The sequence below is a fragment of the Dreissena polymorpha genome, chromosome 3, assembly GCF_020536995.1.
Source record: "Dreissena polymorpha isolate Duluth1 chromosome 3, UMN_Dpol_1.0, whole genome shotgun sequence".
Lineage (NCBI taxonomy): Eukaryota > Metazoa > Mollusca > Bivalvia > Myida > Dreissenidae > Dreissena > Dreissena polymorpha.
The window spans coordinates 118158741-118184702 of record NC_068357.1 but is presented as its reverse complement, the minus strand read 5'-3'; the positions used below and the strand labels follow the sequence as shown (position 1 = coordinate 118184702).

General features: G+C 33.8%; 1 protein-coding gene across 1 annotated transcript; it reads right to left on the bottom strand.

Moving 5' to 3' along the window:
* Window positions 1-14672: 14672 nt before the first annotated feature.
* Window positions 14673-22035, bottom strand: LOC127875115 (uncharacterized). The gene is made up of 6 exons (XM_052419937.1): window positions 21902-22035; window positions 16557-17337; window positions 16202-16315; window positions 15567-15719; window positions 15170-15391; window positions 14673-14789 (listed from the first exon to the last, which is right to left on the bottom strand). The coding sequence occupies exons 2-5, from the start codon at window positions 16939-16941 to the stop codon at window positions 15285-15287; spliced, it is 759 nt and encodes a 252-aa protein (XP_052275897.1). The 5' UTR covers window positions 16942-17337; window positions 21902-22035; the 3' UTR covers window positions 14673-14789; window positions 15170-15284.
* Between the last annotated feature and the right edge of the window lie 3927 nt (window positions 22036-25962).

The window sequence follows — 25962 nt, the reverse complement described above, 5'->3', positions numbered from 1 at the left end:
CCTTTCGGGGTTGGGACGGGGCCTAGAATTTACAGTAAATTGATGAAATCAGTCCATGCAAAATTGCATCAAGATGATCATGTGATCTCTAGGTTCATTAATGTCAGTTTGCTGGGTGCAGAAGGTTATTCTGATTGTAAAATCTCTGTCAGTGCTACTATCGAGCTGATGACAAATTTGGGGTTCATGAATACTTATGAAAAAAGTGTATTGATTCCTGTACTAACAATAATTTTTCTTGGGAATGTTATTGATTAAAACACACGGTTGTTAATCTTCCGGTAGAAAGGAAGTATAACATTAAATATGAATGTGAAAAGCTGTATCACAGTAACATAGCTACAATAAGAGAAGTGGCAATGATTATTGGATTATCGTATCTTCTTATTCTGCAGTAGAACTTGGCAAATTACATTACAGAGAATTAGAAAGATCAAAATGTGTTGCGTTGCATAAAAATCATGGCAACTATGACTCAAACATGCAGATCATAACTTCAATGAGATCAGAACTTAAGTGGTGGATAGAGAACATTCATCAACAGATTCGAAATATTAGACGGGGAAATCCCAAAATGTGTATAAGTGCTGATAATAGCAATGACGGTTGGGGTGCTGTAATGTATGAAATTAAGATTGGTGGCAGATTTATCCAGACAGAGCGCCTTTACCACATAAATGCCCTTGAACTTTTGGCCATTCTTTTTGCATTGCAAGCCTTTGAGTCGGTAGTTTCAAGGAAATGGGTAAAGATTTTGACTGATGCCAAAGCAGCTGTTAGTTATGTAAATAATTTTGGAGGAGTCAAGTCTCAAAGTTGTAACCGAATTAGCCAAAATATTTAGCAATGGTGTTTAGACCCTGATGTGTGGATGACTTGTTGTCACAATTCCGGGGAACATAACATTGCTGATGAGCCTTCTCGGCATTTCAATGATCATCTAGAATGGGAATAAAATGAAACAGTGTTTAAGAATATATGTTGTTTATGGAGAGTTCCTAGTGTAGATTTGTTCGCTTCCAGGCTTAACAAGAAACTAGAAGTGTTCTGTTCTTGGAAACCTGACTCAGATTCAAGTTTTATTGATGCTTTCAGTTTGGACTGGAGTATGTTAAATTTAGGTTATTTTCTCTCCTTTCAGCTTTATCGGGCGTTGCATTCAGGGAGTACGATCAGACAGATGTCGGGCCATCATGGTCATTCCACTATGGGTTATGCAGTCCTGGTTGCCACTTTTGATGCTGTCGGTTGTGGACAAACCGGTAATACTCCCTCGAGTACAAAAACTGTTAAGTCTTCAGCACACAGACAAAAAAAAATCCCTTGGCGCATCAACTTATGATGATAGCATGCAGAGTGTCAGGAATTCCTTCAGAAGCAGAGCATTTTCGAAACAGTCAACCAAAATTATCTTTGCGAGCTTGAGAACAACAACAAAACGCGAGTATCAGGTATATATTAACAGATGGTTTTCGTTCTGTGGTGAAAGGATGATCGTTACCATGTTTGTTTCTATAAATGATGTGGTTGATTTTTTAACAATTGAATTTAAAAAGGGATTATCATAAACACTGCTAGGGCAGCACTGTCTTCTTTGGGTATAACATTAGGACAATTCTCTGCAGAGAATCATCCTCTGGTAATACGATTCATGAAGGGAGTTTACAATCTGCATCCACAATCAATTGCCATACATATTAAAATTGTCACCTGTCAGTCATCTTAGTTTGAAGAACTTGACATAAAAGCTAACAATTTTGATGGCACTTGTAAATGCAGCTAGGATACAAACTTTACATTTGTTAATTGTTAATGGTTTACAAAAGAATTGTTCAGAGTTTATTTTACAGTTTCATAGTTTGTTGAAGCAAAGCAGACCTTGCTTTGATTGTTCAAGTTTTCATTTAAAATCGTACCCTCCAGACAGGAGCTTGTGTGTGTATATACTGTAATGAAAGAATATTTGAAACGTACTAAGGACTTAATATGTGAATCTGAGCACACGCTATTAATAAGTTATATTAAACCACATAAAGCTGTGTCACGTGACACTGTGTCTAGATGGATAAAGATAGTGATGTTAAGATCAGTAATAGACACTGAAATTTTGGAGCTCATAGTGTGCGTGCAGCAAGCACACCCAAGGCTAAGCAAATGGGTGTGCCAATTTACGATATCATGAAGAAAACTGGATGGTCAAGCAAAAGCACTTTTTCGAAATATTATGATACAAACATAACATTGGAAAAAGATGTATCAGAGTCTACACTGCGAATGTAGAAGAAAGTTTCAGTTTTACTTTGTTGCAGTAGTGAAGGCTGTTTTTGTCATGATGTTGCTATGCAGTCTCATTTCAGCGACGAATAAAATATCGTTGTCGGAATAGAATTTAAAAATTAAACGAGACTTACCTGGAAGTAGAAGTTTCATTGTAATTCTAAGAGACAACGATATGATAAGAAGATGAAATGCCTCCCTCCCACCCCTACAATAAAGGGACAGTGATGTACTAATTTTAACATTTTTCTTGTTCATTATGACAAAACTTTAAAGACTGACTACCTACATCCGGGTTCCTTATAATTTCATCTCATTTTTTCTATAAGAATCACAATTAAACTTCTACTTCCAGGTAAGTCTCGTTTAATTTTTTAATTATTCTAAAACATTCAAAACAACACACGAGGAAGAACAAAACAATGAATCAGCTCTTCTGCGGACCTGTCTATTGCCTACCCGTTCTTGTTCATGATCAACAACATGTAAAAAAGACAACCTTCTGCTCTCAATTGTCTAATACTATTGGGACAACATGCTCCCCGTGTATTTGTCAAGCCAGCATAAGATCTACATCAACGATGTATGTGTCATTAATCCGTCCGATCGTATAGTTTTTTTCGTTGCTAAACTGTATGTCTTTTGGCTTACAAATGCTTGATCTGTTATGCAACAGTTCACTTCAGTTCACCAACATTTCCTACTAATTCACAACGCTAGCGATTTATTATGGAAACGTTTTCTGTTGCATTTGCTCGGGTGAATTTAATATCAATGAGCATACACATTGCATAAAAAGGGCACTTTTAATATATTTAATTTGCCGTGAATATTGACGGAGATAGTGTTAACCTCAGTCGCCGGACATTATACAATTAGGCATGCGAAATACTATCGAACGGAACCACAGTGTGAAGCATTGCATTGGTATATTTATAAATAAAACAGTTTATATATATATTGCTAAACACCAATAAAATTGACGGAAGGGCGTCTGGGAAACAGCAATGAGTGCACAAGCCAATGCTAGCGACGCACGACCAATCTGAAAAATAACGTTTAGATATCGTGTGTGATCAAACATACAAAATAGCATAACAGGTGCATTCGATAATGGCTATGGTTGTATTTAAAACATAACACAACATGTCTACATGAGTGTGATATACTGATATAATTCGTTTCAGTGACCTGTTTTTAATGTTCTGCTGATTGACACTATACCATTATATAAAATGTTTATGATTATGAATATAATTATTATATCTAAATAATTACTTCAAACTGTCAAATTGACAATTCAAATTTTATATTTAAATAAAAAACATGGAATACTAACAATTGTAGAAATGTCTTATACAAATATACAAATCACACATAGCAATGGTCAATAACTATATATGGTTAATAACCATATAAAATGAATCGCCAAGACGATTTTACATTAGTCCCTATAAAAAAGAAATATAAAAATGAAGACACTTTCAGGCTAGACTGGATTTTTGTTTTGTAGAAACTTCATTTAAACAAAAAATCCATAAAAACGTCGTCATCAATTAGCCTAAAGCACTTTAATGAAGAACGGTTTATTCTAAAGACCGACATTTGTTTATTTAGTATAAATTAATACAACTAGCTATGCGTATGTATATACTATTATGTTGTATGTTTTTTTGCATATTATTCGGAATTTACTGTGATGCTATTGTTTCTGTTTTGAAATATTTTAAGTATGTAGTCTGTTAAGACGGTTTCAATAAATATTTTCATTCATGGAATTTGAAAAAGTTTCTAATTATGAATATAATACCATTTTTTACTGCACATCTATGAATATATAGCATTTACTCTAGTTGAGTCGGTTTCAAAAGTCCAATATAACTTACATCTTTGTTACATTTCGTACAAACTTTGTAAATCAAATGTATTTGATTTACTTGAATAAAGTAATAAAGGCTACTTATCGGTACATCATGACTGCCCGTTGTATGATTTAAGGGTCAGCGGGAGAAGATCTTTCGGGAAAAAACACACGCACAAAGGTCCTGTTCTCTAAACCGAAAACATGTCTCCTCCGCCGAGTTAGTTGTATTCACAATGGCATAAGTAACGTACATGTACCCGAACTCCAGGAAAAAAAGAACCCACTTTCTGTTTCCATGGTTCTATGGTGGTGCGCTACGAAATTACTAGTTTATATGCGGTTACTTTCAATTTTGTATTATTCGTCTTTGTTTCGGTTTGTGAAATCCAACCGTAAATGTTCACATCTCCTTTTTCTACCTATATTTATGTTACTGAAATACTAAGTGTTGCAGAAAATTATTGAATGTATTATATCGCTTCCTGAGTGGAATATTGATTAACATGCCATATATAACACGGGTCATATCGTACATAAGCTGAAATCTAAGCAAAATATAACGAGTGGTTACCTACCGCCAATCGTGGCTCATGGGTCACATCGCACGTGAATGTAAACGTTTCATAAGGGTTCGCTTTTTCGCAACATGATGTCATATTGTGTCGAGTTGCTTCTTTGGAGATAAATTATTTTCATATACCAAGCTTTTGGCCATGGGCATGAAATGGTAAACTGTATACAGACAGGCAATAGTATTAGCGGCATTAATCATAAAATGGCTGAAGGCACTGAAGTTGTTCGCTATTGCATAATTTAAGGCGCAACTCATTTTTCAAAATTAATCGCAAGTTCGAAATAAACACAAGCCATTCAAATTTATAAAGTGTGTCTTAACGCACGCGTCGAGATGTGTGTTCACGTTTTATAATCTTTTTTTGTTTTATAGAGATACCTCAGACAAAGTAACATCAACATGGCCGTTTCTGACGTTTTGAAAGCATACAAAGTATGATGAAAAGGATAATGCAAACTGAATATACAATTTGCAATCGTTATCATATTAAATGAAAATTGTTGGAATATCTAATACCTCTTTCACTAAGAGTATTATTTCATGATAGAAATTCCCTGTACAAAACTTTTTATTTTTGACACCATATACAAATTTGAAATAAACAATAATATAATTGATGAAAATAAATAAAAAATGAATATGCGAGCAATACTTTTAATCACAAATTATGTAGGTATAAAGACAGCCCTGTTGACCCGTACTTTGTTGTTTATGCATTACTTGTTACTCTAGCAGTTTACATGGTGTCATCAACTCTGACCTAAACATGGGTATAGAGCACTAATGCGCTTTTTAGGCGTAACTGTTTTACCCAGCTTTTCACATTAAATGACTTTCACATAACGCCAGCAGACAGGCATGAATAATAATGATAGTAATAATCTCTTTATTTTCCAAACGTAACTCATTAAGACAACACATTGAAACAAAGTCATGCCAACAGTTTAACAATGGCAATCTTATTTTCAATTAGGCCTTCAAACAACGATGGTATTTATAATGCATTTCTGCATTATCGTGCGAACATGTAGACTTTGAAGGGCATAAGAGTACTGTTACAGTATAATATAAGTGTCATAAAAACAAGTCTATTTCATGACTTCTCTTATACTATAAATTTCTCTTTCAATATTGAAGTGGTCTCAAAGAACAGTTATTTATTTACAGAAAGTTTTTAAGAATATTAATTTCTTGTTGATTACATGTTCCCATATGCACACACTCGCACACAAGCACGCACACACGTACAAGACACACACACGCTACTATTGATGTTGTAGCATACAGAGGCACATCTACTGATAACTTGACATTATGGCTTTCTAAACTTTTGCTTTCGTGTTCTAGACGGCCAAACAGTGGCATCTTCTAATAAATACACAACCATTAATATTTTTTTCTGTGGCCGTTAAAGCAATCTAGATTGCACTAGGTGGTTAAAATAAACGGGATTGTTCTTAGCGATATTATTTTATGCAGACTTGCACACACGCATACACACACGCACATGCATACACACGCGCACGCACGCACACACACGCACGCGCGCGCACATACGCACACAGGCACACTCGCTCTATTTAGTTTGTTTCAGAATGTTTTTGTTCATTTGTTTATTAAAAGTGTATGTTATACTATTTCTATTATGGCAACCCTTTCTTTGTTGTTATTGTAACAGTTGTATTAATCATGTGTACCTGCTATTTTTGGGGTGTAAATAAAACATTTATTTTAAGGGTCGCGTTACAAATACTCATTACACAGTGTCGGTAAAAAAGGTTGAGAATAACAAATGCATTGTTGGTGTTTTAAATGACAGTCAAAATTGGTAGTAATATTACAAAAGGGTTAGCATCATCAGCAAAACGTACACTTATGTTTCAATGAATTAAGGTAAACACATTCAAAATATGTTTTTTTTTAAGAACTACACCGAAACGCTGATGAAGATAATATACCTTGGGGTAATCAATGATGAGGAGATCTTTGTTTAGAGGATCTAGTTCTAACTCTCTATGCATTGCATCTTATCAAGAAAGATTTAGGTTTCAAATACAATATTTACAAATATGAGCAAAGTATAAGAGACAGGCTAAATATATGGAAAATATTAATACAAGGGGAACTAAGTGTTATGTTTAATATGTACGGTCCAAACACGGATAATACGGTTTGTTTTAACACCTTGGATATACATACATTATACAGAAGTATAATGATCATTCACTAATCCTTCGTTATTACCTATAATTTAGATAAACTGAACGGTTGATCCGATAAAAAAAAAAAGTAACAAACAATAAATACAATAAATACTCTAAAACAATGATCTATGTGATATATGGCGTTTAAAAATCAACAAAAAAACGTTTACACATGGCATCCAAACACGCGACCGCCTATATGTTGTCGCTTAGATTATTTTTTAATATCTCAGGACATTGTAAATGTCTTGCCGATTGCAACATTATTACAGGGTTCATATCAGACCACTCAATAACATCAATTGAATTAATTTTTATTGCAGAGGCCCGGGGCATTTTAAAATACATTATTCATATTTATTGGAACAAGAATATCAAAGTTTTATCCGTGCGTGTATATCGGAAATTGGACATATCAACCGCGAAGCTTATCCATATACTTTATGGGAAATAATTAAAGGAAGCATACGAGACGAAACAATAAAATATGCCATCAAAATACAAAGAAGTAAAAATAAACATTAAGAAACACTTAAATGTATTCAAGAATTACTGCGTTACATACTACTACTACTACTACTACTACTACTACTACTACTACTACTACTACTACTACTACTACTACTACTACTACTACTACTTCTACTACTACTACTACTACTACTACTACTACTACTACTACTACTTCTACTACTACTACTACTATTACATTAACGTTGTGATGTTAAAGTAAACAAAATATCGACTGTTGTGGACAAGTGGATCGTAAAATCTATTTAGAACTATATGACTGCTGGTGTAAAGCCAATATAGGTGAGCACATTTACCAAATTTACTTTATTTATAATTGATTTGATTAATAGTTTCTAAAATTAAAAAAAAAATAACTAAAACAGAAAAAAATTGCGAATTTAGAACATTACACCGTCAGAGTATTTAAATGAAAAAGAAACCGGTTGAGGTTTATCGTGAAATCAGTTTCGGACATGAAACACTTTCCGCCTAAACTTGAATTTTGTTTTTAAAGAGACTTTACAATTCTTTAAATCACAAACTCCATAAAAGTGGAAGGTGTCGTCCATGGTTAGATTGTGCGGACTGCACAGGCACATCTGGGACGACACTTAACGCACATGCATTCAGCCAAGTTTCCCCGGAACGCGGCTCATATTTCCAAAATAAGCAGCGTATTTGTTACAACTTAAGTTACGAGTCTTCTTGTGTAACTCGTAAATGTAAATACATTTTGTACAGATATATGCAATTATTCGACAGTGCGAATACAGATTTTTACCATGTATAGTTTTTTCATGATTTTGCATTTTAAAACCAAACTGTGATAAATAAATCTTAATGTTCACATCGTTTGACATAATTTAATAGCAAACTGCATTTTACTTGCTTATAATTTACGCGCACACTCTATTTTTGAAGATGTGAAGTCAACAAATGGCATAGAGAAATGCCATGTTTATAACACCATGGTTCAAAGAACAACTTTTACACTGTTCGGTATTCCGTCTGATGTATACCTGTATGAACATAAAAATTAATAACAGCTGTTGCAAGGTTTATTTCTTAAGGCTTGTGGAATTGTGAGGAATTTGTTTTTATCTCGTTTGAAATATATTATTTATGCACAGATAATTAAATCTTCTATAACAGGATCTTTTAAGTTTGCGTCAATAAATATAATTTGAAGATTAAGTATAATACCCGTAAGCGACTCTTGTCAAATGAAGAAATGACATTAAATAGTGTACGATTCAGTGAAACAGTCATATATATTTCAATTTAACATAAATCTCATGTATGCTTAAAGCAATCCGGATAAAATGAAATTGTAACTCTTAACACAACAATGTCTTTATTTTGCGAGTCAAAGTTTCAAAACAAAATGTAGAAATATATTTTGTGCAAATATATGAAAACAAGAGATTTGAAAGCTGGAATTTAACAGTTAATCTACAATTTGTCGAACTATTTTGAAGATGTCTGGAAACAGCAGACGCAGGTGAACATACAATATAAACTGCATTTTACTTGCTTATAATTTACGCGCACACTCTATTTTTGAAGATGTGAAGTCAACAAATGGCATAGAGAAATGCCATGTTTATAACACCATGGTTCAAAGAACAACTTTTACACTGTTCGGTATTCCGTCTGATGTATACCTGTATGAACATAAAAATTAATAACAGCTGTTGCAAGGTTTATTTCTTAAGGCTTGTGGAATTGTGAGGAATTTGTTTTTATCTCGTTTGAAATATATTATTTATGCACAGATAATTAAATCTTCTATAACAGGATCTTTTAAGTTTGCGTCAATAAATATAATTTGAAGATTAAGTATAATACCCGTAAGCGACTCTTGTCAAATGAAGAAATGACATTAAATAGTGTACGATTCAGTGAAACAGTCATATATATTTCAATTTAACATAAATCTCATGTATGCTTAAAGCAATCCGGATAAAATGAAATTGTAACTCTTAACACAAAAATGTCTTTATTTTGCGAGTCAAAGTTTCAAAACAAAATGTAGAAATATATTTTGTGCAAATATATGAAAACAAGAGATTTGAAAGCTGGAATTTAACAGTTAATCTACAATTTGTCGAACTATTTTGAAGATGTCTGGAAACAGCAGACGCAGGTGAACATACAATATAAAGAAGTGAAACTCCAGCTGCTGGAATATAGTATATATAATTATAGTGAATATAGTAATTTAGCTACTTTTAATGTACACACATAGCTTTGTTGTCTTAATTGTTAACGATGTCCTTTTGGAAAGGTGTGGTCTGTTATAAGGAACTAAACTTGGTATAAAATCTTATTTAAAGAAAACATGAAGGCACATAATGAGAAATATCTTAGTATATAAAAAAACGTGTTTGAAATGAGATTTTAGAACCTCAATGTAAATGTGATTTAGAAGAACTTTGAAGATTGAAAAAGCATTTGACTTTTGATAGAATCATTTTCCCAGTCATTTACGGGGAATAAATATTATATGGTCTAGTAAAATCAAATTCATTAATACCACAAAAATGTATTATGTACTTGACGTGTAAATATTTGATCGCACAATTTAATTTTCGTAAGTCCTGCATTAACAATAAGACATTAAATACGCAAACTACCTTAAATTGCATAGTAGTAGTTTTATTTTGGCACTGATACACACATCATGGTAAGATACAAACAAATAGATATGTAAACTAACAAATAAAGACGAAAGACTAGTTAAGTAATACATGGCATAATATAACACTTATCGTTCAAATAAATAAATATTACCATGAGATGCTAACCATTACCAGGGATAACACAAAAAAGCGAAAATTATTTCACTTATTTCCATTGTGGTCCTTGAAATTTTGACAGCCTGACACAGAAAGTCATGTTACTTGTATCAATGGTAATTAATACCGTGTAAGCACAAAAATACTAGTTCAGTTAGGAATGCTTAACGAGATCACATAATATATATCACATGTTCATGAGTATCACTTTTAATGTTGCATCACAGATTTGTCAGTCATACTTTAATCCAACTACTTTGAAGACATTACATATTATTTAAAAAATGCAATGATTTACGATCAATATGCAGTAAAGTGAAACATGGTCAATGCTCAACTAAAATTGGAATAAAACATGTACAATCATTAAGGCTATTTTAAAATGACAGTGATAAAATCAACTGGCCATTCAGTGAGTTTTGATGGCATGCTTAAACGAGTGGAAAGATTCCATATCCCTAAGTGATTGTAGGAGACTATTCCACAGAACAATACCATTATATGCAAAAGATTTCTTACCAAAACTTCCAACTTTTGGTAAAGAAAATCTCCCAGTGTCACAAAAACTATAACTTCTATCAAGTGAACCGGTCAAAGGGAGTGCAGACACTCTAGATATGGTACATCGGTCATGGCCAAGTTCAAGGGTACAAAATGCTCCTTAAGGTATTAAGGACATGTGTCTGGCTTTATCTTATGACCATGACATAGAGTTAATTGATCTACTCTCTTAGAAACAGGTAACCAGTTCAGTGACTTAAATTGTTCAATACCAACATGAGACCTGCTATGCATATTTGGACAAATCTGATCAATTTATTTTGGGAAGTCTGAAGCCTAGTTTTCCAATATTGAGTCAAACTAGGGTACCAAAAAGAACAAACATAATCAAAATGACATTGTGCCAGGGACATGAGCAAAGTTTCCCTAGTGCGAAGATCCAAATATTTACTTTTTCTATAAACGAACTTTAACCGGGCATTTGACTTTGTTTGCATCACGTTCTATTTACATGTATAACACAATGGCTGAAATCATGTAAACACGTGATATATGCAAAAAATACTTTATCAATTTGTAGTTTGTTTCTACTATTTTAATTAAATTTGTGTTGCATGATATTTAATCCTGTTTAGTATAAAAACAAAAGCGGGTCAATAGTGTAGTCATTAACGGGACATATAATTTCCTCTATATACCGTTGCACCGTTTCAGTGTCATTAGTTTGCACCGTAGTATCAGCGCGTCTATCTGACAGAAGAGAGACGAAGCATAAGCGTCGATATTTCTTCACAATTCTGTCGAATCAAAGTTTTGAAACTTTATCAAATCTATCATTTAAAGTTATGTATTGTGTTGCTTATATATTATTTTGTCAAATAATGTCTCTCTTAAACAAGTCTTTGCCTCTAATTGTCATTAGTAAATGTGTCTGATTGTAAATTATGCTCGATATGCTTCAAAAGTTTCTGTATTTCCAAGAGTTGATAGTTATTTGAATCGCAATCGTTAAGACTTCCGAGTCGTGTTAGCTCCAACTTAAAACTTTCCAACGTAACTTTTGCCTTGGATAGATTGCCTGTTTTTTCGTAAGCATTAGCAAGGCATTCGTAGCAGTTACTTATAACAATGGTTTGAGGACGTTGCTTCAGGACATTATCACTGAATAATAACACTTGTTTTCCAATTTGTATACATTTTTGATAGTCGCCCTTCTTGGCGGCAACTTTTATTACATTGACCAAGCTTTCCACGTGAGGTGTACCACCATATGTCATAGTTCCTCGTTCCTGTGCTGCTTTATTAATCATGTCTGCTGCTTTTGTCCAATTGTCCTTGTTTTAAATACACTGTGCCCCACGTATCATGTATGGTAGCAATTTCAGACAGTTGAGGAAAATATTGCCTTGATACAATTACCTCAGATTCTTCCAGAGCCTGTGTTGCTTTAGCAAATTCGCCAACGGCAATGTAAGTGTTCGCAATATTAATCAAAGAATCAATTTGTGATAAATCAGCGGCCTTAGACTTTTGCTTTATTTCAAGTCCTTCTTGCAAATACTTCACTGCCGTCGCTTCGTCATGTTTTTGGTGGTACATGCGTCCAATATTGTTAAACGCCGTCCCAACATTGGGATGATGATGTCCTAGAGTAATTCGACTTTTTTGGAGAGAAGAGAAGTAGTATTTTTCTGCTTCTTTGAATCTGCCTGTTTAATATATAATAATTTAATCCACATCAAAAGCTACCCTACGACAGCGCGCTCTACTTTTCTTCGGCTTTGATTGTGTTATGTACATTTTATGTCAGCACCCTGATAAAGTAATTGTGAAGACATATTTTATGGTGAATATCTGTAATAATTACGTAGTTGGTTATAATTAAAATTTAAACCGAAATAAAGATTGCAGAAGAAACGTGGCCATGCCACAACACTAGATCGTTGTATCAAATAATTCATTAAAATTTAAATATACAAACCCCGAAAACGGTTGTTCATATTGTGTCCACTGTTGATCACTTAGAACAGACCAATAAACAGGAGACAAAAGACTAACCTATATTTTTCGGTGTGTCAAAAACTACGTCTAGGCATCTTTGCATTTTTAAAGCAGGACATACTTGCCTAACTTCGCTAGTGCGGTTCCTAAACTGTTCAGCGATTGTATAGCAATAAAATTGAATTGCTTCCCGGAGACGCTCGATATAGCCAAGGACTTTTTGAAATTACTGTAAATGCCAGTATTGATATGAACATATGAAGCAACACATACATAATAGTTTTCTAAGAAGATACGTCAAGGAGAACAGCACGCTTACTATATTAAAGGGCCGTCCAACAGATTTTTGCATGTATTGAAGCTTGTTATTAAATGCTTTAAATGCTTTATATTGATAAATTTAAACATTTAAACTAAAAATATCCAGTAAAAAACAAGAATACAATTTAAAAAAGAAAAACAAGTAACCCTCACAAGGCTCAAACCACTGACCCCTGGATTCCTGGAGTCCTGGAGTAAAAAGCTATCAGCCTAGACCACTCGACAATCCACGCTCATGTTTGTAGAGGATGCATCTTTTAGCTATATAAGCAATCCTCGTAGTTTCCCAAAATATCGTTACGCGTCGATACGACGCTTTACCTGTTGAAAGGCCCCTTTGAGTACAAGTATCAACGACCAAGTTATTTTTGCGATGAAATCTTGAATGTAATAGAGTTTGATATAGTTTATTCAACACAACTTAGGCTTTAAGCCCATGAGTACACACATATTACAATACAATATATTCCCAAATGGTCAATGGCGTACAGAATTTTTAACAGAACGTATATCAAAATCTTAATACAACACATTCGTAAACACTTTATCGTATATTGTATTTTTTATATTTAAATTAGATAAATAAATGAAAGTACTTGGAGAAAAACTATTGATTATATAAGTCAACTCTTAATTTAAAAGCTTTAAAAACAAAAATAGATAGATTTCGTACACTTTTTTCATTGTCAGTCTGTAAGAGGTCAATAAACTTCCTACGTAAATTAATAAATGTTGGGCATTCAAGTATAAAATGAAATTCATCCTCAAGGACGTTACAGCGTTTGCATGTTTTATTTTATCTTTTCAGGCTTGTGCCATCTCCCTGCTTCCACTTCAAGTCTATGGACAGATACTCTAAAACGAGTTAACGCCATTCTAAATTTTGAGATATTTACTTCAATTAAATATGGTTGGAACTTAAAGCTACTAAAAAGTCTTTAGTTTCTACCTCGGGTAGTGTTTTCCATTTCATTTGACCAGGTTTGCAAAAACATATAAGAAATTCGTTGTTAAGCTATGGATAAAAATATATTTATATCTCCTACGCCTTGAAAAAACCATACTTCACTTAAACCTAATATGTGATCGCTAGATGTTTGCAGAGGAATATTTACTGCTTATATGATTTAAAATCTCATATGTATCAATAATAATTTACTTGATACCTTCTTCGTTTTCATCCTGATGCAACAAGTTATATCCGATCCGCTGATAAGCAGTTGCTAGCTGAAGCGACTTTCCACCACGTTGTAGTATGCGAAGAGCTGCGCTGCATTTTATGTAGCCCTCTTTGAAGTTTCCCTGCACATATTATTATTGGAATATAATCACAGATCAATAAACACTTCACAAGAAAAAAAAACGTTTTCAAAAAATATAAATTACTGAGTGTGTGATACTAACAAAGCGCATACTGAGTGTTCGTCACATTTGTTGACCATTTTGCGGCTTTAGTTTTAAAATGGTAATATGCATATATGCTCAAGAATTACTGATAAACTATGACATGCGTGCGATATTAAAATATATTAATTAAATTGACTGACGAATACAATATTTTACTATAAGGTACCACACTTTCAAGAAGCCGTTTTGTGCATGTTTACATATATTGCATATTACCTTGACATAAGTGTACAAGCTTCCCACTGCCAGATCAATAACAGCTTTATCCATTGTTGTGCCGTACCTGTCAGCTGCGCGGTGACATTCACTATAAAACTTCTCCGCATAACCTTAAAATTGTTAATTAAATATTGTATTATATTTTCTGTACGGTATGTGATGAAATACGATATGTTTTGTTTTTTCGATGCCATGCATTGTACTTCTTCAATACCATGCATTCGATTCCTTCATTTCATTTGAAATATACAATGAATGCTTTGTCATAGCTCATTACAAATCATCAAAACAAACAATACATGAATAAAGAACCGTTACAACTTACACATGTGTGTTATAACAAATAATCAATATTGACAATATTTTAATACTCATGGCTACTGACTCGTGTACAATATTTGAATAATTATTTTTGAATACGAATTATACGGAATTTTACGCTAGTCAATTTATTTAAGAGTATGTATATATATATATATATATATATCACCTGAAAGATATCGCTCAATAAACTTCGAAGATTCAGTAGCCATTTGGACGAAGAACGTGTATGTGTCCTGTGTCGTGTACTGCATCTCCAGCAACAGCTTCTGCAGGTTCGGCTGCTAAAACCCAAAGTCCGCCAATGCGCTCGCATACTCTTGTGAAGAATACCGCCAAGAAATACTCCTCATCACGTCTGTGAAGGTCTTAATGTATCGCACTCGTACTTCTGGAAGTGTGTGTAAGTTGTCAACTTATAAGCGCATATAAAAGTAGCTAAATATCACGTTTAATAAGTTTATTAAACGTGTTCAAGTATCTGACTAAATGGTAGTATATATCTAACGCACCTTAAAATGCACTGTTACATATGTTACATAGATAGTTCAGTTTGTGTTGCTAACCTGGAATGTGTGCATTCCTGAGAGAAAAGAAGGTTTTAATACATTCACGCAAGATTCCCTGTATGTTAAAGCGCCTGCTTGTTGAATCATAATTAAGAAAGTGCCTTCGGACCATCGGGATAAGTACACGATGCTCTACATCAGTTGGGGCGTCTGAAAATGAACTTCATCTTTTCATATCACATATTTATAGTTTATGTTCGATTCAGTGTCACTAGTAATAAATGAACATGTGCAAAGAACATCTAGAAATCGTAAATTCATCCTCGTTAATTATACAAATGTGAACATATATATGAATTTTACTTTAATAATTATATGTGATTCTATAATATAAATAGTTCTTTAATATGTTACCTATGTGCTTGATTTTGGTTGAGTAAACAATATTAATCGTGTTAACATCGAGTGCATCGATATATTATTGGTTTGGCTTGACCATCGGACGCGAGCGCTAAGACACATATCCAAAATCCTAGTAATATAAACACGGAGTGAAACACGAGGTCCTTAATTCGTGACAGTGTGACAATTGCATCAACGGCACGACACAACACGAAAGCACATAAAAGACGTTAACGCTATAAACAATACATACAAATTGCGAAATATGTTGCACTATACCGCAAACTAACCAATAATGGAACCAGCTTCATCCGCCGTAAAAGACCCCGGGATATAGTCAAGCTCGGAATAGCTGCTCCTGTGAGAATGACTTAGCCTGCTGATAAACTGTTGATACACGTGAGCTGAAACAAAATCATACTGCTGGGAGCTCATGAACACAAATCGACTCTTAGCATAGCTACTTCAGCGGCGCGTCAATTAGTAAGATTTTTGTTTTTAATTATACATGCAAGTCATGTAAACTTAAGTTGTTACATTTGTCGCGATTGAACAAGTGTATAGAATTAACTATTATGTGTGGTGGACTTGACTATGTTAATATGTTTTAACCTAGCATCATGCAAACAAATGCCATATACTTACACACCCTGTCCTCCTCGGGGTAGAACTCTCGACTAAGTATCGGCAATCTACATTCCGCTTGTAGCTGTGCCATGTCTTTGGCTGTCAGCATACCTCGGTTTTCGCGCAGCTCTGACGCGATCATCAGTAGCAAAAGCGGCAGCCCCTCACTGAGATGTACAATTCTATCTAAATATTCGCCGTAATCAACGTCCCGGGCTTCTGCTTTCAACAACTCGGATGATTCGTCTGCTTTCAGTGGATGCAGTTCGCACACATGGTAAACATGCCGAACATTTGCAAGAAGAACAGTTGTGGTTGAGGTGAGTACAACTTTGACATTGTCAAATTTTATAAGATCAACACATTTTCTTATTGCGCTTTCGTTGTCCAGGAAATATTCCATATTGTCAAAAAAAATACATATTCTCTTTTACTGGATGACACTGCACTGAAAAGTAAGTTTTCCCATGATTTAATGTCGTTCGTTTGTGATTCAATAAAAAGTTTCAATTGCGCGCACATATTGACGTACATCTGTGTAATGTCACTTATCTCTTTAAAATTAACATACACCAATTCATCATACTGTGTTTTGACACTTATCAGGAACTCCTTCGCTAACCTTGAAGTACCAACAGTTCTCATCCCGTAAATTCCAAACATTCGCTTCGTGTTCCATGATGTTTGCAAATTTCGAAGCTCATCTGTTCGACCAATGAATACGGTCTCAAACTCGGCTTCTATTCCAAAACCCATGATTCCAACGTGCAATATGATCGGGTTACAAGGTGCTTAAAACCTGCAATATTTTGAAAAAGACTCTTTCAATTTTGTATATATGACAAAAGCAAATAATAAGTATAATTCCCTTTTGCATCATAATGTGTTACACTAATTTTCCTGTAATCTCCGCATAGTAAAATTTAAAGATTCCGCACCGTTATTACCCACACACTTGGAGGCTTTTCTAACGCAACACGCACTTGAATACTTTTCTAACACTATTCAAACTTGAATGTTTCAGTTATGAGTAAAGATTTTGAGTTGAAATTACGCTTTAGCGCGTGTGGAAGTAGCTTACAATTGCGCGTTGGCTCATGAAGTTCATACAAGCCATATTGTTTTTTTTTTAAATTAATTTGTTTATGTTTTTCTGGTGTAAAAACCCATCTTAAATGATGACATTGAAATAAAATTAAAATTAGATCGCGTTTCACCATTACCACGTGTAAAGGATGAAACCATACCTACATGTACTCTACGTGCTTAAGCGTCCCATCGTCACGGATGAATGATTGTCTCTTGAGCTTAAACGGAATGCAGTCAAATGATCATATGCACAATTGAAAATCAAAATATTTTCTCATTACTGAGATATTCAAGTTGGAAAAATGTTGCGTTGGGACAGTCTCCAAGTGTAGTTCAACATCATCGATATAGGATCAAAAGGGTACATTTTAACATGTATTCATACATGCATTTAATGAAATGGATTAATACATAAAAATTAGAAAAAAAACCATAAAATAACGCTGATTGAATAACTCCAATTGAAGATCAAATTAACACATAACATGAATAAAATCGAACTGAAACTTGCACAATGCTTTCTGCTTTCAGTGTAACAGCTATATACAATACAGTTGTTGTTTCTATTTTTATAGATTATCAAACCGCTTTAAACTCTATTCTCTATACGACCGGAAGATATATCGGCTTAGTGAAGTGGGACATAGTATGATTCACTGTTAGCTTTATACACGATAACATGACATATGTAGTAAAGTTCAATCAAAATACACTCATTATTACTAATTAAAAAAAAAACGATTGTTCATGAATGAAAGTTTTGCATTTTTTATGAGTGAATTGTATAAAGAAATAATATAGCAAAGTTTTTTTACTTAGACTAAATTGAAATCGGTTTCTAATTGCTTGACCTGACTGGTGGTTTCTGCAATGAATATATAGAATCATGGTCACATCATGACCTTTTCATGATCTATCTAAAGACTGACTCACTATCACCAGCAAGCTTCTGTACGTTTTGAATTTGGCGACTGGTTTACCGATATAAGTCCGTTAAAGGTGATCATCGAGGTTCTCAACCATCGTAGGTTACATTATACTAAATAATCGTATCATGTAGGGCTGAGCTCTCTTAAAAAATCATAATATTTTACTTGAATGCATGTTTTACACTTGAGACTGTTAATCTTGTTTTATCTTTTGGAAATATTAATAGGGAACGCAAAATGTGTTTGTTACTTAATCCCTGAAATATGATAAAGTTGGAGAATACAGCAAACATATGCACTGAAAAAGGTTACAATCCACTAGAAAACGACCGAAAAAAAGAAGGTGCAAAAACAGTCGATTTTGATTTGTGTAAAGTTTTTTTGTTTGTTTGAACATGACATATCGTTTTGATTGCTTAAATTGATTCAGCTAAGAATGCCCTTAGAGAAATGGTATGGTTATGGGGGTCTCAATGTGCAAAAGGTTGCATTAATTTTCACTCAAAGTTGTCGCAATTACATTGAATCATTTAAGGAAGAATATTAAGTATATTCTGAGCTTAACCATTCAGAAATCGATCGCAGACTGGGGTTTTACTGTCTCCGATAAGTAGGATATCAAGCTGAAACTCTCACATATGTCTAATTGGTTACAAACCAGATATCAATAATCCTCTATGAATTACAAAATAACATCTACAAATTAGCACACATATGACAAGCGGTTCGAGGCATAATCCCAAGATACTAGGTTTTTTCATGAGAACCAAGGTTGTCATTCTGAGAAGTTCTCACCAGAACTTATGATCCCTTATGATCCCAAATGAAATCTTGTTTTCTCGTGATAACTTAGAATATCCGAGAGAACGACGCGAAAAGCTGTCGAGAACCTAGGTTCTTTTAAAAACCTTAAATATCAAACGAGAACTTTGGTTCTCAGAATGAGAACCTAGGTTCGTATGAAAAACCTAATTTCTTGGGAGTATGCGTCGCACCGCGCTGAAACCCGGGGTTCTGAAATAATAATCTAGGTTCTCATGATAACCTAAGTTCTAAGTTCCCTGAATAAAATGTGTCCCGTTTTCCAAACGAGCAAGTTTGCGCCGTCCGACGCGTAATTCTGGGAACCTATGTTCTCATGCGAACTATGGTTTCCAAATGAAAACCACGGATTTAGTATCTAAGATGAGAACTTAAGTTCTCGTCATGAGAACTATGGTTTTAACAGTTATTCTGGAAAACTTGGTTCTTATGAGAACTATGGTTCCAAAATGAAAACCACGGATTATGGCAAGCGGTTCGACGCATAATCCCAAAAAACTAGGTTTTTCATGAGAAAATTGGTTCTCATTCTGAGAACCTAGGTTCTTACCAGAACTTTGGTTTTCAAATAAGAACCTAGGTTTTCGCCGTTTGATGCACAATTTATGATAACTTGGGTTCTGGTGAAAACCTATGATATCGAATAAAAATTGCGTTCTCGAAGCCATGTGCAATCTTCAAGCGAGAACCTTGGTTCTCAGAATGAGAACCTAGGTTCTCATAAAAACCTAGTTTCTTGGGATTATGCGTCGAACCGCTTGCCATATACACACGTGTATAGTTACATACAGTGTACGTGGCACAAGAAGTGTAAACATGCGTTGGTTCAAAATAGGTGGATGGTAGGACCGTAAAAACTTTCAAAAGTTGACCACAGCATGACTGTTTCGCAATCAAACAACTTCCATGTCTATGATGGCTTATAATAAGAAGCTAAATTAGATTGATTAGCACATCCTTATTTTCGCCTTTTTTTATCAAAGTTATAAACAAGTTTAGTTATGCCTGGCACATTTCTCTTTTATAAATCACGGGTTTTCGGCTTACAAGGTGAATGCACAATAATGCACAATAATGAAGTCTGTCTCGATATGATAAACATCAAATGTTGCGCAGTTTAATGGAATACATTCATATAAAAGCCTTTATTCCACGTATTACGAATGTGGTCAAGAAATAATACTTTTTAAACATTTTCCCAGGATATGGCCAAATACATCTAGTTTCATTTGAATTAATATATATTGTATGTACTAAGCGTTCTATATATACCAATTACGAGTCATAGAAAAAAACTCACACACGGAAGTTTACAGTTTACAGAGGCTGGCCATTTGGCTCTGCCCAAATCATTTTTTACCCGATACACGAAGTACGTCATCACAAATCACTAAACCTTGTTGAGGATATACAAAGAATTCATCCGCAGTGAAATTATTCATGTAAAACATGTGCGATATATTCGACAGTTAAAATCAAACCTTGATGATGATGATGATGTAGGTGAAGATGATGATGATGATGATGTTGTTGTTGATGATGATGATGATGTTGATGATGATGATGATGGTAGTGATGGTGATGGTGGTAGTGGTGATGATGATGATGATGATGATGGTGGTTGTGGTGGTGGTGGTGATGATGATGATGGAATTTTATTGGAATGGCGTTATTTATTTGCAAAATGCATTGCCATGGTGTGTATATCAAAGTATTAAAATCAAAGCAGAATATAGGCAACCATATACACACATGTTGTCTAGTAGCATAGATTAAACAAAATACAAAATGCTCTTTTTTACATTTGTTTGGTACAATATATTCACACATGTTCATATACCAATATAGTGTTCCTGTGTCGTATGAATATATATTGTAGCGGGAAATTAATATGGAATATATTGTGACACAAAAAATAAAAACGAGCATTTTGTATCTCGTTAAATCTATGTTACCATACCACATATGGCGTTGAAATTTAGGCCATTGCAATAAGGAAAACTGATTTTTATATGGGTTAAATTTATTGTACGAAATACTTTACGAAACATTCGCTGATTTTGTTTATTTATGTGGCTTTAACTGTAAACATATAGGCACACCAAAAGGTTTAAATTGTGAACCGACGGCGTAAAGGCAGAGTAGATTTTGATCGTACATGTACGCCGGTGTATTTACCTATATGTCGATATAATCACATAACAGCGGTTTAATGTGTGCTTTTCAGGCATATGGGTGTTTAAATCCATCCACGCACGAGAGCGGAACTTAATTTGGGCCCATTAATGGACGTTATACATAAACGTACAATGCATAACTTGACTGTCGGAAGTTTCCGTACTCACTTTGTGTTTCATATCCAACACTGATTTCGCGGTAAACCTCAACCGTAGATGTGTTTCATTTAAAGTCTCTGACGGTGTAATGTTCTGAAAGTGCATTGTGCTTTTAAGTGAATATTTAATTTTAGAAACTTTTACTAAAATCAATTATAAACTGAGTCAATTTATTTAATTTGCTTACCTGTTTTGGTTTTACACCAGTGGTCATATAGTTCCAAATAGATTTAACGATCCACACGTCCACAACAGTCTATAATTTTGTTTATTTTAACACCACAACGTTATAAAACAATATCACCTCGGTGTCGTTTATTAAAGAACTAAAAATAGATTAACCTCGTTATTCATTTCCTGTACAGCTTACCTGCGGGGACAGCGTTGTCACATTCGTAACATCCTGTATTTATATCAATACGTGCATACACACATTGTATTTATGGCAGAATCAGAGGAAAAGCTAATTAAAGGTTTGTCTTTGTTGGAGGAATATTGTGATTGATAGGAATTATGTGTTAACACAAATGTAACACAGGTTATGGTTTTTAAAAAGGGTGAACATTTTAGGAGGGATGTTGATTTTTTGTACAAAAAACAAGCATTAGAATTTGTCGAATTATTTACATACTTTAGAATTGTATTCACTAAAGGAGGATCTTTTGCAAATACTTTTGAAACACTTGCAGGTCAAGCCACTTAGGCTGTTTTAAAGCTTGACTCAGGCTTAGTTTTTTTTTTAACGATTTCAATACTTAGCAAATTAGAGTTGTTTGATCAGCTTGTTGTACCAATTTGAAATTATGGATTAGATATATGGGGCTTAACTGAGTCAATGGCAATTGAATTAGCCCACTTATATTTTTGCAAAAAAAAACACACACTAGTAAATGTAGAAATTCAAACACAGACTAATTTTGTATATTTTGGGAACTTGGAAGAACATCCTTGAAAAGTAAAAGAGCCATTAATGTAAAAAGGTACTAGTTGAATATAATTCAGTTAGAAGATCACACGTATGTCAAGTGCATGTATAGCCACATGTGTGAGAATGTATTAAATAAACCAAATTCACATTTTTGGGAAAATCTGTTTTTCATCCCTGGTAAAGTCTTGATTCAACGATACTTTTATTACAAATTGGATGTCAGAACTTAATAAACTCCTCATGAGCAATAACTTACAGTCAGTTTTGTAAATTTGAATTGCAAACTTACTTAAAACATGTCAGTATAACAAGTTTAGATTTGATCTTTGTAGATTAAGGGTTTCATCTCATTGATTAGAAATTGAAGAAGGCAGATGGCATACACCTGAATATATTCCTTTTCAAGAGAGAAAATGCCAACATTGCAATGGTCTTGAGGATGAATATCATGTTTTATTAGAATGCCTCTTATATGATGATATTAGAAAATTATATACAACTAAATATTACACGAGAAGACCAAACATGATAATTTATTCTTTTGATTTAATGCAATCTGATAATACAAATACCAACAAATGTTAGCCATTTTTGTAAATACAGCATTTATTCAAAGAAACCTGTATAAATAATATAATGATTAATTGGTGTAATTTATTACTCAAACTTGAATTCTCGCTTTCTAGTAGATTCGTCTGTTATTTATGTTATAACTAAAACATTATTAAATAGATTCCTAATGCTGTAATCCAATTGTCCTAGACCTTTGCATGTATTTAAACTTTATAAAACAACTAATAAAATGTGATAATGATTACAGTTAATGCCTCTCTATATGTTACTATGTTACTATAACATGTATACTCATGGACTGTATGTCTATTGCATCTTGAATTAACCATATAAAGCATATATCAAGACGTGTATACACGCTTTCGGATATAGCCTTACACATATAAACTTAACGGTGCAGCTTGTAAAAGCATAATTAAAATCGAAAAAAGCCATATTTCTATGTAAATAAAATACGCACCATTCAAGCAAATGATATGTATCAACCTGATATATATAATAATCATATAGATCCATTATCGCTCAACGTATTATTCATACATATTAATATCCCCGACATGAATAAAATGAGTGTCTCATTCAGGTTATTTTGTATTATGGAGCTTATTTCTCAAATGATATATTTAAGAAAGTGACAAACCTAGAAAATACTTGAAAATGCATGTATAGTTTACCACTTACACACGATTTCATTATTAGTAATGATAACACAAGGTGCCCGTGTGCTCTCCACACTGGCAAAACGGATGCTGCATGGGCATTATGATACTCGACTTTGATATACTCGTTGTAAATTTCAATAAATACGATTTAACATCATTGATGCCAATATGGAACTAATATTGCAGAATAAATTACCACATACGATACGCGTATGTATAACGTGCGCGGTATACTTTTAAGGAAAAGTGACTGACTTTAGGCCGTCGGTTAACAATTTAAACATTTAAGTTTGCCTATATGTTTAAAGTTAATGATAAAACACACCAAAACTGAAATTTGAATGCGATAATGTTGGATTAGTTACGATGCTATCATGAAGTATAGATGTGTATGACGATGGTGATCAAGGAAAAAACCCAGCTTTGATCTGAATGTTCCCTTGGTGGTCCTATGCAAACTGAAAAAGGATATTTACTTTTTAATCGCCCAAAACTCTCTCTATAAGTGGGAATATATCGCTTTCCATCCTGCTTTCGGTCGGTTTGTCTGATGGTCGAGCATTCGGTCCATAAATCATTTCGTTTCTGCGCGATATCTAGATAATACTTTAGCCTAAGCTCATGCAACTTGGTTTGATAGTTTAAAAAAAATAAAACTAGCCATATTGAGGTTAACAGGTCAAAGGTGATCATTTGCCCATGGGCATGTAACATCAAAAAGAAGAACATTACATTTCCGCACGATAGCTAGGTCATCCATTGACCTTGGATCATGAATATTCGTATCATAGTTACTTGGGATAAATGAACCACGACTCTTTATTTGCAGGTCAATAGGTCAAATGTCAAGGTCATGAGGCTTGTATTTTGACATTCGAGTCGGCAGGATTTCTGTTGAACGTTTCAAATAGTCTGTATGAGTCACGCTCTGGGAAACATGGCTTAATGCATGTGCGTAAAGTGTCGCCACACATTAGCCTGTGCAGTCCGTGTAGCCAAATCTGGGGACGCTCTTTCCGCTTTAAAACTCCTCCGCATAACCTGAGAGTTGTTGATAGAATAAATTAAACTATTTACTGAATGCTATGCGCTGAAATACCATAATTTTATTTTCTTCAATAACAAGCATTTTATATCTTCAATACCAGTCATTTTTTGTCTACAATTCTGTTTTTGTTTTTATTAATTTCATTTCCGTTGATATACATTCATGCTTTGTTACCGTTCACCAAGAACAATACATTTTAACTCAATTGAGTGTTTCTTTGTTGAGTAAGATTTTTTCCGTGGCACGTAGACACTATTTGTTGGTGAAAAAACGCACACATTGTAATAATATTGATGGAAAACTGTACCTTTATCTGAATGACGACTAGCCCGAACAGTAGTGCCTTTCACGTTTTTTAACGAATAATTAATAGTAGAGGCTGTGTAAGGGTATACCCGGACAAAATTGGAACAGTTTTGAAACGTATATTTTCTGAAAGGTTACAACATGTAGATTCTGAAATCATAAAGTTCCCGAAAATTCCCATCCGGGATACCTAACAATCTAAGATGGCGTCCAAGATGGCGTCTGTGTTAATACTATGAACACTTATAAGGTTATTTCTCTAAAAGTATAACTATTTTTGTGCCTTAATCTTTAAAAATAAGGATATAATAGCAAACTTTTACAAATAGTTTGTTTTCATACTAAAATAACCATTATGGCGTCTAAAATGGCGGCCAAAATGGCGTCCATTTACCTTAAAAAGGCTTTTTTCAAAATTATTTAAACAATTTACAGGATTTTATTGTGGAAATTGTGGCCTTCATTCACGTAATGTCACAACAATAACATGTGTGTACTTATCGTTCTTTTTATTAACTTGAAAATCCAATATGGCGTCCAAAATGGCGTCCAACATGTCTACAATGTGCCTTCAAATGACCTTTTCTTATATTATGTAATAATTTTCACTTAATTTTGAAGTGGAAATTATCAATATAATATACATACTGTCAAAATTAAAGTTTCAACTATAATATTTGTAACTGAATTCAGGTATGTACAACGTTTCAGGTATGTTATTATAGAAGTGG

Excerpts from the sequence above, each read along its gene's own strand:
- LOC127875115 (XM_052419937.1), bottom strand. The coding sequence starts at position 16,941 with ATGGAATATTTCCTGGACAACGAAAGCGCAATAAGAAAATGTGTTGAT. Across the intron at positions 15,720-16,201 it reads TGAAGCTGGTTCCATTATTG|ACGCCCCAACTGATGTAGAG; the intron begins GTTAGTTTGCGG and ends GTTCATTTTCAG. Across the intron at positions 15,392-15,566 it reads CAGGAATGCACACATTCCAG|AAGTACGAGTGCGATACATT; the intron begins GTTAGCAACACA and ends ACACACTTCCAG.